This window comes from Mixophyes fleayi, chromosome 5 (genome assembly GCF_038048845.1).
Source record: "Mixophyes fleayi isolate aMixFle1 chromosome 5, aMixFle1.hap1, whole genome shotgun sequence".
NCBI lineage: Eukaryota > Metazoa > Chordata > Amphibia > Anura > Limnodynastidae > Mixophyes > Mixophyes fleayi.
Window position 1 is genome coordinate 41,482,988 of NC_134406.1, and position 19,780 is coordinate 41,502,767.

General features: G+C 38.6%; 1 protein-coding gene across 3 annotated transcripts in view; it reads left to right on the forward strand.

Moving 5' to 3' along the window:
* Positions 1-19,780, forward strand: part of ADARB2 (adenosine deaminase RNA specific B2 (inactive)) — a 501,356-nt gene that overhangs the window by 334,575 nt on the left and 147,001 nt on the right. For all 3 annotated transcript variants that reach the window (XM_075212079.1, XM_075212076.1, XM_075212077.1), the window contains one exon: positions 17,583-18,487. In XM_075212079.1, the coding sequence (XP_075068180.1) occupies positions 17,583-18,487 (905 nt within the window). The remainder of the gene's footprint in view (positions 1-17,582; positions 18,488-19,780) is intronic.

Below are 19,780 nucleotides of genomic sequence, written 5' to 3' on the forward strand. Positions count from 1 at the left end.
CAGTGCTCTAAAAAATGCGGTTGTACCCACTGTCCACTTAACCACGGACATGTGGACAAGTGGTTCTGGGCAAACGAAGGACTATATGACTGTGACAGCCCACTGGGTAGATGCATCCCCTTCCGCAGCAACAGCAACAGCTGCATCAGTAGCAGCAACTACAAAATGGCGGCTCGTGCAAAGGCAGGCAACATTGTGTATTACAGGCTTTAATAAGAGGCACAACGCTGACAACATATTAGAGAAAATGAGGGAAATTATCTCCCAGTGGCTTACCCCACTTAGACTCTCATGGGGATTTGTGGTGTCAGACAATGCCAGTAACATTGTGCGGGCATTAAATATGGGCAATTTCCAGCACGTCCCATGTTTTGCCCACACCATTAATTTGGTGGTGCAGCATTACCTCAAGAGTGACAGGGGTGTGCAGGAGATGCTTGCGGTGGCGCGCAAAATTGCTGGACACTTTCGGCATTCAGCCAGTGCCTACCGCAGACTAGAGGCACATCAAAAAAGCATGAACCTGCCCTGCCATCACCTCAAACAAGAGGTTGTGACTCGCTGGAACTCCACCCTCTATATGCTGCAGAGGATGGAGGAGCAGCAAAAGGCCATTCAGGCCTACACAGCCACCTACAACATAGGCAAAGGAGTGGGGATGCGCCTCAGTCAAGCGCAGTGGAGACTGATTTCCGTGTTGTGCAAGGTTCTGCAGCCATTTGAACTTGCCACACGAGAAGTCAGTTCCGACACTGCCAGCTTGAGTCAGGTCATTCCCCTGATCAGGCTGTTGCAGAAGCAGCTGGAGAAAGTGAGGGAGGAGCTGGTAAGCCATTGCGATTACACCAAGCATGTAGCTCTTGTGGATGTAGCCCTTCGTACGCTTTGCCAGGATCCGAGGGTGGTCACTCTTTTAAAGTCAGAGGAATACATTCTGGCCACCGTGCTCGATCCTCGGTTTAAAGCGTATGTTGTGTCTCTGTTTCCGGCGGACACAAGTCTACAGCGGTGCAAAGACCTGCTGGTCAGGAGATTGTCCTCTGAAGAGGACCGTGACATGCCAACAGCTCCACCCTCATTTTCTTCCACATCTATGGCTGCGAGGAAAAAGCTCAGTTTTCCCAAAAGAGGCACTGGCGGGGATGCTGATAACATCTGGTCCGGACTGAAGGACCTGCCAACCATTGCAGACATGTCTACTCTCGCTGCATTGGATGCTGTCACAATAGAAAAAATTGTGGATGATTACTTTGCTGACACCATCCAAGTAGACATGTCAGACAGTCCATATTGTTACTGGCAGGAAAAAAAGGCAGTTTGGAAGCCCCTGTACAAACTGGCTCTATTTTACCTGAGTTGTCCCCCCTCCAGTGTGTACTCGGAAAGAGTTTTTAGTGCAGCGGGGAACCTGGTCAGTGAGCGGCGAAGGAGGTTGCTTCCTCAGAACGTTGAAAAAATGATGTTTATAAAAATGAATAATCAATTCCTCAATGAAGTACAGCACTGCCCTCCAGATACTACAGAGGGACCTGTGGTTGTGGAGTCCAGCGGGGACGAATTGATAATGTGTGATGAGGAGGAAGTACACACTGCAGGGGGAGAGGAATCAGAGGTTGAGGATGAGGACGACATCTTGCCTCAGTAGAGCCTGTTTAGTCTGTACAGGGAGAGATGAATAGCTTTTTTGGTGTGGGGGCCCAAACAAACCAATCATTTCAGCCAAAGTTGTTTGGTAGGCCCTGTCGCTGAAATGATTGGTTTGTTAAAGTGTGCATGTCCTATTTCAACAACATAAGGGTGGGTGTGAGGGCCCAAGGACAATTCCATCTTGGACCTTTTTTTTTTGCATTATATGACCAATCAACAGTCGTTTGCCATGTTCAAAAAGTAAAACCAAATTTAACAAAATTCAAGAAATTAAACCAAAAGTAAAATGCCCTGTCATAATTTAAAACAAGAGGTATTGACGTGCTCTAAAACTACTGTATTGTTGTTTATATTTTATAAACACTACACTTGAAAGCTTGAGTCTTTCAATAAAAAAGTAACTGTCCATTGCACGAATATTTGCAACAGGGACAATTTTAGGGTTAAGAAAGTCAACTAATAACACTTCGACGCTGTCTGTCTTTATAAACACTACACTTGGAAGTTGGAGGAGGTATTGTGGCCCCGGCACCAAATTTACTACCGGGGCCACTCCACTGTGCAGTCCATATTTAGGTGTATCAGATATTAAACAACGGTGACAGTTGATGCCCAATTTTTTAATTATATTGTGGCCTCGGTACCAAATTGTGTACCGGGGCCACCACACTACGCAGTCCATACCCTTTTTTGGTGGAATTCTGACACGTGGAGGGTTTTTTAATTATATTGTGGCCTCGGTACCAAATTGTGTACCGGGGCCACCACACTACGCAGTCAAGATAGATAGATGCGTATCATAGATAAAGTACATTCAGTGGTGTGGGGCAAATTGAAAAATATTCAAAATGCACTGACATTATCAAAAACAAGAGGTTGTCACACGCTAAAACTCCAACATGTATATGATGGAGAGGATGGAGGAGCAGCCGTATGTGTAGTGTAATGCAGACCTGTTGAAGGTTTTTTATATATTTTATTGTGGTGCCCAGTGCCCACTCCTCTAGGCAGTCCAGGTACATTTATTGGTGCGAATCATACAAGTTGATGGTTTTCTTATTATATATATTGTGGTGACCCACTCCTCTACGCAGTCCAGGTACATTTATTGGTGCGATTCATAAAAGTTCAGGGTTTTTAATATATTGTAGTGACCCACTCCTCTACGCAGTCCAGGTACATTTATTGGTGCGATTCATAAAAGTTCAGGGTTTTTAATATATTGTGGTGACCCACTCCTCTACGCAGTCCAGGTACATTTATTGGTGCGAATCAAACAAGTTGATGGTTTTCTTATTATATATATTGTGGTGACCCACTCCTCTACGCAGTCCAGGTACATTTATTGGTGCGATTCATAAAAGTTCAGGGTTTTTAATATATTGTGGTGACCCACTCCTCTACGCAGTCCAGGTACATTTATTGGTGCGAATCAAACAAGTTGATGGTTTTCTTATTATATATATTGTGGTGACCCACTCCTCTACGCAGTCCAGGTACATTTATTGGTGCGATTCATAAAAGTTCAGGGTTTTTAATATATTGTGGTGACCCACTCCTCTACGCAGTCCAGGTACATTTATTGGTGCGATTCATAAAAGTTCAGGGTTTTTAATATATTGTGGTGACCCACTCCTCTACGCAGTCCAGGTACATTTATTGGTGCGATTCATAAAAGTTCAGGGTTTTTAATATATTGTGGTGACCCACTCCTCTACGCAGTCCAGGTACATTTATTGGTGCGAATCAAACAAGTTGATGGTTTTCTTATTATATATATTGTGGTGACCCACTCCTCTACGCAGTCCAGGTACATTTATTGGTGCGATTCATAAAAGTTCAGGGTTTTTAATATATTGTGGTGACCCACTCCTCTACGCAGTCCAGGTACATTTATTGGTGCGATTCATAAAAGTTCAGGGTTTTTAATATATTGTGGTGACCCACTCCTCTACGCAGTCCAGGTACATTTATTGGTGCGAATCAAACAAGTTGATGGTTTTCTTATTATATATATTGTGGTGACCCACTCCTCTACGCAGTCCAGGTACATTTATTGGTGCGATTCATAAAAGTTCAGGGTTTTTAATATATTGTGGTGACCCACTCCTCTACGCAGTCCAGGTACATTTATTGGTGCGAATCATAAAAGTTCAGGGTTTTTAATATATTGTGGTGACCCACTCCTCTACGCAGTCCAGGTACATTTATTGGTGCGAATCATACAAGTTGATGGTTTTCTTATTATATATATTGTGGTGACCCACTCCTCTACGCAGTCCAGGTACATTTATTGGTGCGAATCATAAAAGTTCAGGGTTTTTAATATATATTGTGGTGACCCACTCCTCTACGCAGTCCAGGTACATTTATTGGTGCGATTCATAAAAGTTCAGGGTTTTTAATATATTGTGGTGACCCACTCCTCTACGCAGTCCAGGTACATTTATTGGTGCGAATCATACAAGTTGATGGTTTTCTTATTATATATATTGTGGTGACCCACTCCTCTACGCAGTCCAGGTACATTTATTGGTGCGAATCATAAAAGTTCAGGGTTTTTAATATATATTGTGGTGACCCACTCCTCTACGCAGTCCAGGTACATTTATTGGTGCGAATCATAAAAGTTCAGGGTTTTTAATATATATTGTGGTGACCCACTCCTCTACGCAGTCCAGAAAGATACCTTGTTGCAACGTTTTGGACTAATAACTATATTGTGAGGTGTTCAGAATACACTGTAAATTAGTGGAAATGCTTGTTATTGAATGTTATTGAGGTTAATAATAGCCTAGGAGTGAAAATAAGCCCAAAAACTTGATTTTTAAACTTTTTATGTTTTTTTCAAAAAAAATCCGAATCCAAAACCTTAAATCCGAACCGAGACCTTTCGTCAAGTGTTTTGCGAGACAAATCCGAACCCCAAAAATAACGAAAATCCGGATCCAAAACACAAAACACGAGACCTCAAAAGTCGCCGGTGCACATCCCTAATATATATGTGTATATTTCTTCTCTCTCTATCTCTGTGTGTATATGATATATATATATTTATATATATATTACTTGTATTGTTATGGACTGTGCACGGTTTAAATGATGTGATTTGAGTGCATTCTCTCTTGGAATATTGTATAATATATATATATATATATATATATATATATATATATATATATATATATTGTAACAAAAGGAGGCATTTAGCTGGCAATATACAGAGAAAGCAGGGAAGTAGAGTAAAACATTTGTGCAGTAATGCACCTAGAGTGAAGACTTATGTAGGAAAAGCAATAGTTTAAATTTGGTTAAACTTACATGATCTGAAATCCTTCCTCTCAGCAAACAGACAGGGCGTGTCTGGTTGTGCAAACAGAGCCATTGATGGGTGTTTTCTTTTAAAGAGAAGGTGGGTGTGTCATCTGTCCATCAAGCTAAGGCTGGGGGAGGAGCATCATGTATAAAAGCTTGTTTGTTTCATTTGTTCAGGAAGACCAATGCTGGGTGAGCTGGCTGGTCCTGAGAGAGAGCTGGACTATGTATAGCTAGTGTTTAGAGTCTCCATGATTGCTGTGCAAGTATACGGTGTCAAGCATTTACCATCCTGACAATAAAGCACCATAAAAAGGAAGTTGTTGTTCGCGTGTGCTTCTGCAGTAGCGGGCTCTTGCCACTATATATATATATATATATATACTCGTATATATATATGATATTTTATTTTCTTGTTGAGGATAGATTCAGGGGAAATGGAACTGTTGAATATGTCTGTACATTAAGGAAAAGGATGCTGTAAAACGAGTGTGAAATGAACATCCATGGAGACACCTCTCGCCGATGTTCTGGTTTGAATCTCTGCTCATTTTTCCTTGTACCCCATAGAGGTGCGAGGAAAAGTGAGCAGAGATTTCTACCGTAATTGCCGCAATGTGCACAGTGCGATGTCCGTGCGCCACATCGCCAGCAATTGAATCTTCCCCTAAGTGATAGAGGAACACTGTATGATTTGTATGAGGAAGAGGATGGCAGTTATATACTATGCACAGGGGCTACTGCGTGTAGTATTTTACTCTCCAACCATTCTGCCAAAAGATCACTAAGTTTGGTCATAGATCGCTAAGTTTGGTCATATCTGGAAAAAGTAGAGCATAGGCGGGAAGAGGAGGTGATAGCTAAGATGGACAAAAATACCTGATGTATATCTTTTTTTGTAATAATGGTATGTTTTAGATGTGGCTGAAAATGAAAGAAAGTAACACAGTTTATAGTTAATAAAAACGAGAGGATTTGTAGCAGCTGGACCAAACCATTCAACATGTCAGATAACAGTACGATTAGTTAAGATCAAACGCTTACTTTTTTGTTTTGGGTTCCGGAAGGTCCTGGGGAAAGTGGGCGTGTGGGAGCATCACTAAGCCCCGCCCCCTCCATGCAATTTACCAATCTGTCCGGGAGTCCGGGAGGTTGCTTTGCTCTCCCGGGAGTCCGGGAACATTCCCAGAAATTCGGGAGTCTCCCGGACATTCCAGGAGTGTAGGCATCTATGGATAAGTTGAGTATTCAGAGAGTTAAACAATGACAGTTGAGAGGTTCATGTAATAGTTTAAAGAATAGATTAAATATCAAACTGGTAGCAAGGAAGAACCAGGGCAAGGCTATAGCTGAATTTAAAGCAGCCGTGAGTGTGATAATATGAAAAATGTATGGAGTGAAAATGAACTGTAAAAAGCTGGTCAAACAGTTAATAGCATTGTCTAAGGTGTGCTGTAGGAGGGTAACAATCTATATAAATACATCAAATGTATGCATAGTGGAGAACAAGGCAAACCAGAAGTGGTGACATATGTAATAGTATGCAATCCCTGTGTGAAAGCACTGATATAATGTACACAGTATGAAATATGACGCATTCTATGGCGAGTCTGCAAGGATTGAAGGGACTGTGGGAGAGGCGGTGGGATTATAGAGAGCAAATATTATGAGTTTATGGGAGTCAGAAGGAAAATTAAATGATTGTATTAAACAGGAGGAACTAATAAGACAAATGTAATGACATACTAGGAGCACATAGTGGGAATGGAGGTGAGCTGACTAGAAGACAGATGAGCAGGAGACTGCTATGAAAGTTTACATAGATCAAATTGACTGATGGAATGGTAAAGAATTGACAGAGTTGGGAAGTGAGAAGGGAAAGCCAGGGCCGGTAATCCAGGGCTGGTGCTAGCATGTGTGCCCTCCCCTGAAAAAAATACATTTGCACCCTCTACTTTTCTAAAATATTTGATCATTCAATAATGCTTTCAATTATATTTGCTAGCTTTCAGAGCACAGAGGACCCTTCATCGGGCTGTTTACAAAACCATGATGAACTGGCCTCTGTGCTCTAAAAGCTAGCAAATATAGTCATTTTTTTTTGGTTAGCCCAGCAGTTCCCAAAGTGTGCGCTGCGGCTCCCTGGGGTGCCGCGGCGCTGTCACAGGGGTGCCGCGGGCCAGCCATAGATAAAAAAAAAGAACACAAAAACGTACCAATCCGTGCGGCGGAGGGAGCAGAGTGTCTGGATGCAGAGGAGGCAGAGTGTCTGGATGCAGAGGGAGCAGAGTGCCTGGGGGCAGAGTGACTGGATGCCGAGGGGGCAGAGTGTCTGGATGCAGAGGGGGCATTTTTGCATACAACTAAATAAGTATTTCTGTCCTGACCTAAATACTTATTAAAAAATTTTGACCCAACTACTTCTAAAACAGGACTGCTCAGTAATTATTTTGGAGGGGTGCCTTGAAAAAATTATGGAGACTCTAAGGGTGCAAAAGTTTGGGAACCACTGGGTTAGCCAATAAAGGTATCACTAATATAATACTTTTGTCTTTTTTGACGCAAAAGTATTTAACATCACATAGATTTTTCTGGCTAACACGGTACTGCAATAATAATAATAAAAAAAAAATTTGCTACACATTTTTCTTCTCTTAACACAAATCATATAATAGACTTTAGGAAAGTACAAATAAATACATTAAACAGCGAAAAATTATTGCTATATGTATTCTTTGTAATAAAATCTTACATTTTTTGACTAATTAATTTGACCTTTATTACATTATGCCCCCTCTTTCATCACATTGCACCCTCTTTCATCACACTGCACCCTCTTTTATCAAACTGTGCCCCCTTCATCATACTGTATACCCTTCATCACACCTTTGCCCCTTCATCATCACACTGTGCCCCTTCATCATCAAACTGTGCCCTTTCATTGCACTGTGCCCTCCTTCATCACACTGTGCCCATTTATCATTATACTGTGCCTTCATTCATCACACTGTGCCCTCCTTCATCATTACACTGTTTCCCTTTTATTACACTGTCCCCTCCGTAGTTTACTTACCTTTCTATGATCTTCCCTTCTTCTGTCTACTTCTCTTCATCTTCTGTGTTCTTCTCTTCCTCTTCTCTCTTCTTTTCTTCTGTGCTTCTCTCTGTGTGGCAGTGACACTGACAGTGTCAGGACATGATGACATCACGCCCAACAGTCAGTGAAAAGGGGGCAGAGAGGAGGGCGCCACTGCCGCAGCCAGTGATTTTTTTTCTCTAGCTGGTGGACAAGCAGGGAAGGCAAACGGGGGAAGACTGCGCCTTAAAGGGACTGTATTTGCTCCTGCTGATATCAAATAGTAGGATTATCTTAATGAAGCTGGAATTCAGTTACAGCAAATTAGAGTTTAGAAAAGTTTAATTGAACTGCTGGAAGGCTGCAAAGAAAGAATCTTAGTAGTACAAATATCATAGTTTGTAGGTGTTGGGTTTGGTTTTGTCAAAACCAGGCTTTGCTTTTGTTATACTGTCACCCAATATCCTTCAGAATTCAATTCAAATTACTTACCCTCACTCAAATCCCTCAGCAACCCCTTCATGCATCTCAAACCTCATCTCAATGTAATTGCCTCCATGCCCTCTTAGCTCTACCTCTGACCTGTGCCTTGTCTCCTTTCTGATAAACACATTTAAGCCCCTCTTAAAAACTTCTTCTGTGCCTCTACCCACCTATGGAATTCCCTACCACCACCACTCAGACTTTTCCCCAGCCTTCAAATTTCAAAAGAGATGCAATGATCACACATCAAAGGGTATATCTACTAGTCAGTGCACTAACCACTCTCAGTACTTTAATGTCTACGAAGTGGTCTACTGCTGTATGACCTGTCCAATCTACTGACAATGTCTAGGTAACTGGACTTGGCAGCAGCTAGGGCAGTGTTGGCTAACCTGTGACTCTCCAGGTGTTTATGAAACTACAAGTCCCAGCATGCTTTGCCAATATATAGCAGCTTATTGGTGAAAGGGTATGCTGGGACTTGTAGTTTCACAACACCTGGAGTGTCACAGGTTAGCCAACACTGAGCTAGGGTAAATTCTGATGGGTAATACATTGAGGATAGTACAGTATATACTCACGGTGCCGACTCCTCCCGTGTAAGTCTTCTCTCTGGTATTGATTTTTAACCAAAGCAACCACTGCAGTGAGTGAGTACAGGACTCAGCTCCCCCATAGGGAACATTCATTTTTTTCAGGTTTTCTCAAATTGGACTGCTCTTTAATTAAACCCCAATGAATAATATTATTATAAGAAGAAGGAACTGAATAAATACATGATTTTTAATAAACAGAAATGCACTTCTAATCTAAAATTAAAGAGATTAGTTTTTAAATTTCTTGAACTAATCATGATAGGATCAAGGCATATCGAATGATATTTTATTACATTATAAATGCATGCCATAACTCTTGGTTTACCAAAGAAAAAGTCCTCAAATCTACGGCTATTCTGTTAATTTAGAAACCATATGGGGGGGAAATAATGCAAAGAACTGCATCTTAAAATGTTTAGCACACAAAAAAGCTTAGTAGAATATCAAAATAAATTTGATTTTATCTTTCTTCCTTTTATATTGTCTCCCCTTCTCCCTTTTCTTTTCAATAAAAAATTAGGAAAAACACAACAACATGGGATTTTCCAATAACAGGATTCTATGAGGCATATAGTTCATATTACATATCTTTACTTAATGTGTGGACTTAGGATTTGCTATGTTAGACTACTTTACGTGTTCTCACTTTGTATGTTTTTACTGTTCTATTTTGAATATAGCTTCAAGGCATCCCCATTGTGTACTGTTTGTATCTCATGTTGTTGTTGAAAATAAAGAGTTAAAAAAAAAAAAAAAAATTTGATTTAATTAAAATCTGAAGGACATGTCTTCACATTACAGACTCAATTAACAAATAGAAGACACATTCAGAATTGTATTTAATCTGATTTATGTAGCTTAACTAATTTATCTTTTTTAAAAAAATCTAACCAGTTTTATGGAACCTGATTAATGTAATTATTGCTTAAATCAATATTCATCTATGAAATATATACATTTTAAAAAGTGTTTTGTGCTGAAAAAAAGTTTAAACTGTTTGAAAGTAGAATAACCTTCAGGAAAAACAATATTATCTCTTCAAATGTAGCATGGAGAATCGGATGACTGGTTTTTCTGAGCCCTTTCGACCTAGAGACATAGGCATTGTCATTATTAGTGATGCATTATCGTTCTGAGGACGGAGAGCATGATGATCGCACAAGCCCATTTAACTCTTCCGTGCATGATAACGCATCACCATACTGTAGAAAATGAGATATGCTCTATGAGTTTGAGAGATAATGAAAAATGGAATATATTGCAGAGTGCTAGGTATGTAAAGTACACCTAGTTACCGCTGTCTTTCCCATAAATAGGTTTCTAATATAAAATGCAATTTCTGTATAGAAGTGTTAGCTCTCCTATTTTCACTTATCTCATAATGATAATAGCCTGCAGTTATGGTAATTTTAAAATTAAATATATCAACCTTCAGGACATAAACTATTTTTGCCTTTCATGGATAATGGTAATAATATCATGATCTACTATGAAGTATTTGCAAATGTGTGGGAATAGTGATTAACACGCTTGTAATTGTGAAAACACACTTGCTGAGTGCTGGTATGTCATTTTGACAGTGTTTAGGAAATTAAATTTTGCTTCAAAATATGTCCTAAAATAATACTGTGAAAAGGGCGTCTTAATGTATACAATCTGATAAGGGACATATTTAATGAGGAAGTTAAAGAAGAACTAAAGAAGAAAATAAATCATACATTAAAGATTATAAAAAGAAATGTTTACTATTGCATTCATACACAGGTCATTAACAACATCATTTAATAAAGAAATATAAGAAATTCTACAAAGCCTCTAACAAATATAATGTATACCTATAACTGTAATACCTATATGTATAACTATAAACTAATAACTGTAATACCTATAATGTATAACTATAATGTATACCTATAACTGTAATACCTATAATGTATAACTATAATGTACACCTATAACTGTAATACCTATATGTATAACTATAAACTAATAACTGTAATACATATAAAGTATAACTATAATGTACACCTATAACTGTAATACATATATGTATAACTATAAACTAATAACTGTAATACATATAACATATAACTATAATGTATACCTATAACTGTAATACCAACAATGTATAGCTATAATTATAAACTAATAACTCTAATACCTATGATGTATATCTATCATATATACCTATAACTCTAATACCTATGATATATAGCTATAACTATAAACTTATACCTGTAATACTTATAACGTATACTTATAACTGTAGCTCCTATAACATACATATATAATATATATTTAGAACTGTATACCTATAACTGTAATTCCGATAGCGTAAAAATATAACGGTATACCTATAACTGTAATTCTTATAATGCAAAAATGTAACAGTATACTAATTACTGTACTATCTCTAATGTACATCTATAATGTATACTTATAAATGTATACCTAAAACCGTAATTCCTGTAATGCATACATAGGTATAAATGTATGCCTGTAATACATATAATGTAAAACTATAACTGTAAAACCTATAATGTGTACCTAGAGCCGTAATACATCTAAATGTAATACCTATAGTTTATGCCTAGAACTGTAATCTCTATAAATGTATACATTTTACATGTAAAAGTATCTAACAAGCGTTAAACATTACGCCATAACTTTATTACTTCTTTCACAATTTGTAAGAAATGTAATTAAATTGCATTTAAACTCATTTTGGCCACTGACCGTACCCATTTGAAAGCAACACACTGAAAATAAACCATGCCCTAAGGAGGATTATCACTTACTCAAGACGTGCTAAAGAAACAGCTGGCTGTGAACAAAACACTGTAACACTCATATATGTTATTCCAAATATTTATGTAAAATGTTACCTGTTTGAAAGTGTTACAGAATTTTAATCAATCCAACCTCTCACCAGTCACCGGTGTCTTATATAATATATATGGCAGATTGTCTTTTAGTCACTGTACACCATACATACTAACCTCTATAATCTAGTGTACATAGAGCCAGAGTATTTCCAATTTTTGAAGCAGAGCTCCAAATGGAGTATTTCGTTTTTAAATATAACTCAACTCTGCTCACAAACGGAGTAGAGCCGACCTCCGCCGCTTCAAGGGTGATGGAGGAGTTTGACACAGAGACAAGGAAAGGGAATGGCTGCGCCAACTCTTCCTCCGGGCATGCCAATGGCAGGCGGCCGAACAAAGCTGCAGAGAGGAGGCAAATAGGGAGCAAAGAGAGGAAATGCATTGCTCTTTCCTAAATATTTGCCTTAATACATACACCCCCATAGTTATTTTCCGTTACCATATCACCATTGTTACTCTTGACTTAGGGCAGCACAACCGAGACCCAAATGTTAAGAGTTATTTAATTACCACAAAAACGCAGACATAGTGGCGATTATTTATCAAGAATCAGTTTTTTAAAATGGCCAATTTTCAATGATATTTCCTCCATAATTTAAAGCAACAAGTATATAAAATGCAAACCCTGGGGTGTTGGGTTGGAAATCTTCGGGCTTTGCATTTAACAAACATTCTGTTTTAAATCATGGAGGAAATATCGTTGAATTTCGGCCATTTTAAAAACCGAACCTTGAAAAATTAACACCGTAGGGTTTGTATCTCCATCCTAATGTTAATAAAACCAAATGAATAATCATTTAAAGTCATGTTATGTAGGAAACTACTATATCTAGGATATCTCAATATTTTAGATAACTTTAGAAAAATGCTTTCTTAGGATGGAATCCAACTATAAATCAAATGTATACTTTCCATGTAATAGTATTTTCCATTAATTTGTATGTATTATATACACATATAGTCCCTCCTAAAATAAAAATGTTCTTGTTCCAAGGAGACACTGTTTAATCATCTTATATCCCCACTTACAATGGCCTCTTTCTTGACTCTCTAGGACTTGTTATATTGCAGAAAAGATTAATGGGCGTATAATGGTTTCATAATACACCACCCTGGGTTCCTAATCACCAGCCCCAAAGGCACACAGATCTCCTTCATCCTAAACCACTACTCTAACTCTGGTGTAGGAAGTTAGAGCTTCCCAAAGCCGAACACTGCTTAGCCGTGATGATAAGCAGCAAGGAGTTAATAGGTCCATTTCTCCTTTTCTATCCATGCTGTAGATCTGGGGCACCTGAGCAGCGTATTGTACACAGATTAATGAATCTCCTATCCTTAGAGGAGTCAGCTGGTCCACCTGGTCTAACTGAAAAAAAACATATGTTCCCAAATTAGAACAAACAGTCCCGGACAGACAAAACTGTCACACTCTGTCTGTACTCTGGACATATATTTTATTGGCCAGTTAATACAAGCAATGGCAAAATAAAGAATGATTTGGATTATGTGTTATATTTCTTTCACTATCCTGCAAATAATGAGATTAGATCTTGTGTATATCACAAATGATAACATACTCCCACACTTAAGAAAGATATATAGAAAATATTCCAAATATTCCAAAATATTGGTTATTTTGCGTAGATGACCTTATTTCTCTGCAACTAATATAACTGGTGAGTCATGATGTCAGGACTCACAAATTAAAAGTGTATTCTGCATATTAACATACCGACGGTGTAGATCTCCTATTGCAGCAGAATGCTGACCGCAACTGATTCCGACTACTGAGATATCCTCTATCACTTTTAATTTAAAGCGGAAATGACGCGTTAAGTGTTTAAACACTTAACCTGCGGGGTCATGACATTGCCGCTTTAAATTAAAAGTGATGGAGGTCGCAATTACGTCAAAATATACTGATGGACACCTCAGTCCATCAGTAGACGTTTTATCACAGTTTTTTTCACAGCTTTGGAGTTTAAGTGTAGGTTTCCTCGCTGTCGCAATTTTACACACAGTAAAATCGCATCCAACCCTTATCATATCCCCCATCCTGACTTCAAAATACTCAGGGATACCCTTATTTGATGTAGTTGGATGTCTATATATAAAAATAGACTACCCATATTATTCCTATACATTTTATACATTTCATTCAAGACAGTGCAAACTAGCAAACAAAAGGCATAATATAATTTTCGAGTGCAGATTTTATTATGAAAACCTGTGTGTGTAATCCTGATCGTTGCTGGTTTTGTAAAGGTGTATTGATGCCAAAGCAAGAACCCCAAAATATTTCTTGGTGGTGTTTAGGAAAAAACACATTTGCTTTTAGTTCACTTTTTTGCAATTTTATTTAAAACAACAACACTATTTTTGCCCATTTTGGGTAGATTTTATCTGTCATGTCAGGAGCTATAAGTAAATTATGGTATTTTACTGTCTGACTCCCTCACAAGTCCTGTCATATCGTTTGCTGCACTCTGTGAGCCCCGAGCATTACTCACACTCATCTGTCCAACTTACATGTATGACTTCATCTATTTGTTCCTTACTTCTATATCCGAAGCCGCAGAATCTGTGGCGCCTTATAAATAAATAAACATATAATAATTCTGTAAAATTCAAAGTTTTCTAAAAAGAACAAGGTATAATAAGTGCGGCTACTACATAAACAAATTGCTGATATTGATGTCAAAATGTGACCAAAAAGAGCCAAAATAGGCACAGCATAGTGGTGACAAAATCCTCAGCAGCGAAGGGGTTAATCACATGGCTCTGAAGGCAGTTTTCTCTCAAAAAAAATTATTTGCTTCAACATGCCTTGCTCCCTAGGAAGTTGTATGTTCTGCCAAACACATGCACTCATCAGTCACTAAGGTGTTGGCAGAATCAATAGTCCTTGGGGTATATTTACTAAACTGCGGGCTTAAAAATGTGGAGATGTTGCCTATAGCAACCAATCAGATTCTAGCTGTCATTTATTTAGTACATTCTACAAATTGACAGCTAGAATCTCATTGGTTGCTATAGGCAACATCTCCACTTTTTTGAACCTGCAGTTTAGTAAATATACCTCCTTGTCTGTCTGTAGCCAATGAGGAATTGTCCAAAGAGAGTAGCCATATCCCCACTAGTGAACTGGAGGAATGTTACAACCATGGAAAAATGGGTAGGATTTAGGTCTTCAGTTGTATAATTCTTGGATAATTTTGTTTGTTAATATTTGTGTCTTTGTGTAACAGAATATTGCATTCCACTACAGATACTGTAAAGTAAAAATAATAATGAGACTCTAATAACATATGAACGCTAATCAGTTTGCTGTCATGTTTATTGCCTTACTGAAATTGTCTTCTATTAGCTCAAAACCATTTAAACAATATTTTAAAAACACAATAAATCAGTGTTACACTTAATTATGTAGCAAGAGCAATTATTGGAAAATGCATATCAGACAATATAAACACACGAGAAGTAGCTTAATATTAACAGCATAAAGAAATTCTACTGCCATGGAAAGTCTATTCCAAATCTCCTGCACGTCTGCAACCATTTCACGGAGTAAATCAATTTATGATAGAGAACCATAACTAAATAATTGTTTGGAGCAAGGTGCATATTTTTAGAAGATTATCAGGCTCAGCAGAAACCAATAACAACACAGAAGATGTATTGGACATATTCATATAACAGTTAGGAATGGTAAAAATGCAGAGAATATTCTGCATAAAAGAAAAAAAAATGACGTCCTGCTTTGGACATTATGGGGCTGATGCAGAATGGGGCCAGTTTGTATAATGTATCTTGTGTAAAATCACACGGTACATGCCCAGATAGTAGGTGCATGCATATGCGCCTATGCAGATTTACGTAATTCTGGCGCTTACACCTGCTGAGAGTCAGAACGGGGAGAGAAGATGTTCTAATGTAGGGTGAATATAATAAAGACGTGTTTAGGCAAATGCGGCACATGCTGACCTGTAGAAACATGAATATACGCCTGTTAGGTGTCGTATCTCGTGCACCTGCTTGATGGCAGGGGCAAATAAACACTGATGATGATGACTTGTCATAGACCGGGTGCATATGCTTCCAATGCGAAGATGTACTCATCTCAAGATGTGTATGGCTCTACATAGGGGTGGAAATATGCTATTTTTTTCATGTTCTCTTAAACACCATTGAGATGCAGTTAAAATTAGATGCAATCACCTCCCAGGTATAAAGACTGGCTTGCATCTTAAAGGTGTTTTAAGCATATATGTTATTTTGTATGCATAAAGGGTATTTATACTTTTATGCAGCTGATACCATGGATATTGTGAAATTAACCAAGTGCTGGCTTATTTCTGCTCTGTATTTGTTTCAAAATACTGTCTAATGTGGTCCTGGCAGCTGTCTATCAGGCTATTTAATGCTATTGTGGGTTAGTTTACAAGCCAGTCCTGGTTAAGTCTCCAATACCTGGGAGCTCAGTGCATCTGATTTTAACTGCATTTGGATGTTGGTTGAAGCATATAGGTCAGTGTAGGACCTACATATAATGGGTGCCCTTGACGCTGGGATGCAGGCTTAAATGCTTTGAACTAATACTTCATGTTTTCATTTTGCTAGATACATTCAGATATGCAGTGATAAGGACAAGCGCTGATAACAACTGTCTATATGTATATACATATAGGGCATTTATATTGCCATGTAGTTGGTGCCATGTATAATGAATGATTTACCCATGTTGTGACATGCCCTTACACACAATACCATCAGAACCATAGGTTTCAAAACGATTATATATTAGGTCAGTAATTTTAGTTTTGGTGAATCAATCCACAGTTATTTAAAACATATTGAGTGGGGAAAAAATATTTACAATGTAAATGTGTTCAATATAACGATTTTTTACATTTTATGGAATGTGTTGTTCAAAAACATAATTTAAAGCCACAGTTTTAGAAGTGTCCTGTATCTAATAACTACCTTCCTGTTTTACATTTCGCTAGATGATTTAGCAACCTGAATCCATCACAATTTGTTGAATCCTTAACCACACTAACTTGTTTCACTCAACTGTGTTCCTATGTTTCTACCGCTCTTTTCAAACTGAACAGACCTTTCCAAGTTACTCCTCCATGTTTTTCTTTGGTATTTATTAAAGAAGATATAGGGAGATGAATTAGATATTTTAAATAGTATTTTAAAGAAAACAATCTCATATAAAACTACAGTGGTCCTGAAGATATATTGGAGAAGTCCATTTTCATTGCTCTCTCTCTCTCTCTCTCTCTCTCTAAAGATCATATGTTGTCATAGTATTAACATAACTGGTGTAAACGATCCGGACAGTTACCTACTCATTATTTATGGGTCGGGAGACATTTTATATTTCCCCAGTAAGGCTTATTATCGTACAGCTGTCTTACTTTGGGATTTGTTTGCCTTCTCTTACAAGACATTTAAAAAAAATGGAACGTGATTAGCTTGTTTCAACATTCACTGTAACTTTGTTACAACAATTAATTTTATTTTATTTTTTATAATGGCACTAATGTACAGTATTCTCCCTCCTCTACCTAGGTACAAGCAGCGCAGAGGTAAAGGAAAACCGAAATGTTGGATATAGAGAGGATCTTGCGTTACCTTCTGACAGACCAAAAGTTGGCCCCGCCAGCATTAAGCGAAAGAGGCCCCTGGAGGAAGGCAACGGCGGGCATTTCTGCAAACTACAGATTATACTAAAGAAACTTTCATGGTCAGTGACTCCAAAGAACGCTCTTGTTCAGCTCCATGAACTGAAGCCAGACTTACAATACAGAATAGTTTCTCAGACTGGCCCGGTGCATGCCCCTGTGTTCTCAGTGGCAGTGGAAGTAAATGGACTGACATTCGAGGGCAGTGGACCTACAAAAAAGAAAGCAAAAATGAGGGCAGCTGAGCTGGCTCTAAAATCATTTGTCCAGTTTCCAAACGCTTGTCAGGCTCATTTTGCAATGGGGAACTGCATCAACCCATCAACCGACTTCACATCTGACCAGGCAGACTTCCCAGACACTCTGTTCAAACAGTTTGAACCATCCACACACAGCGAGCACTTCTCAGGCTATAGCCCAGTTAATAATGAATTGCTTTCCAGTGCGTATCGGCATGGGAGATTAGTCTGTCACACGTTGGATTTAATGGGCCGTACTAAACAAAACAAGCACAAGATGGCATCCCCAGCTGAGAGTGAGAAGAACCCAGTGGTGATGCTAAATGAGCTGAGACCTGGGCTGAGGTATGTCTGCCTTTCAGAGACTGTGGAGAAGCAAAACATCAAACGCTTTGTGATGGCAATGAGAGTGGATGGGAGGACATTTGAAGGTTCAGGACGTAGCAAGAAACTGGCCAAAGCCCAGGCTGCACAGGCTGCACTACAAGCGCTCTTTAATATTCAGCTGACCAGTCACATACCCAGCAGGATTAAATGTAACCGCTTGCCGCAGGTAAGAGTCCATGACACGGACTGGTCAACAGAAATGTGCTTAAATACTTTATCTGCATATATATTTATATAGGGCCTGAGTCATTAAGGCAAAAAAAGGAGTAAATGCTCTCTGGGACAAACCATGTTATGATGCAAGGGGTGCAAATCAGTTTATTATTTTGCCCATAAGTTAAATACTGGCTGTTTTTTCATCTAGCACACAAATACTTAATAGCTTTATTTGTACACTGAAATTTCAAGTTGATCTAGGACATGCCCTACCCTAATTATAAATCTGTCCCCACAATTTACATTTACCTCCCCCTCCAATGCAACATGGTTTTGCCCAGATACAAAGTTACTCCTTTTTTATGTTTTACTCTCCTTAATGACTCAGGCCCATAGTGTAAAAAACAGACAGAACTCTGTGTGAAAAAATAAGGATAATGTATTCCATAAATGGTATATGTATAACCAAGCACATACTAGGCGCATATGCAGCTAATGCAGGCGTATCTCGAGATTTCTATGGGCAGCACAGTGGCGTAGTGGTTAGCACTTCTGCCTCACAGCACTGGGGTCATGAGTTCAATTCCCAACCATGGCCTTATCTGTGAGGAGTTTGTATATCCCCGTGTTTGCGTGGGTTTCCTACGGGTGCTCCTGTTTCCTCCCACACTCCAAGGTTAATTGGCTGCTAACAAATTGACCCTAGTCTGTCTGTGTCTGTGTGTGTGTTAGGGAATTTAGACTCTAAGCTCCAATGGGGAAGGGACTGATGTGAGTGAGTTCTTTGTACAGCGCTGCAGAATTAGTGGTGCTATATAAATAAATGGTCACGAGGATGATGATGATTTCCATGGCTCTGCATTTGGGAGGGAATACGCTCTTTTTTTAACAGTAACTTACTCCCGTTCTGCAACCAACTCTACATTAGCCACAATAGTGTTTTTGTGGGGTTTGTTAGTGAAATGTTTATGTTAGTTCGTTGCATTCTAGCACCCCATCCCCCCACTCCCCACCTATTCCCCAGTATCTAATACTAGTGCTATTTTTGGGAAACATTATTGTACAATGTGTTTTACAGTTTAATTTCTTAATTCACAGTATTAAGGACATGTGATTTCATTTATTATTAATCATTGGTGGCATACAAAAGGGGTCAGAGTGGTTGCATTTAAGTCTGGCCCGTGGCCCTTGGGGGACCAAGATGCATTCAACAGACAATGGGTCTCTAGCTGCATCAATGTTCACAATTAATAACATAATCATTGTACGGTTAACCAATGACTAAACACACAGAGAAATCTCC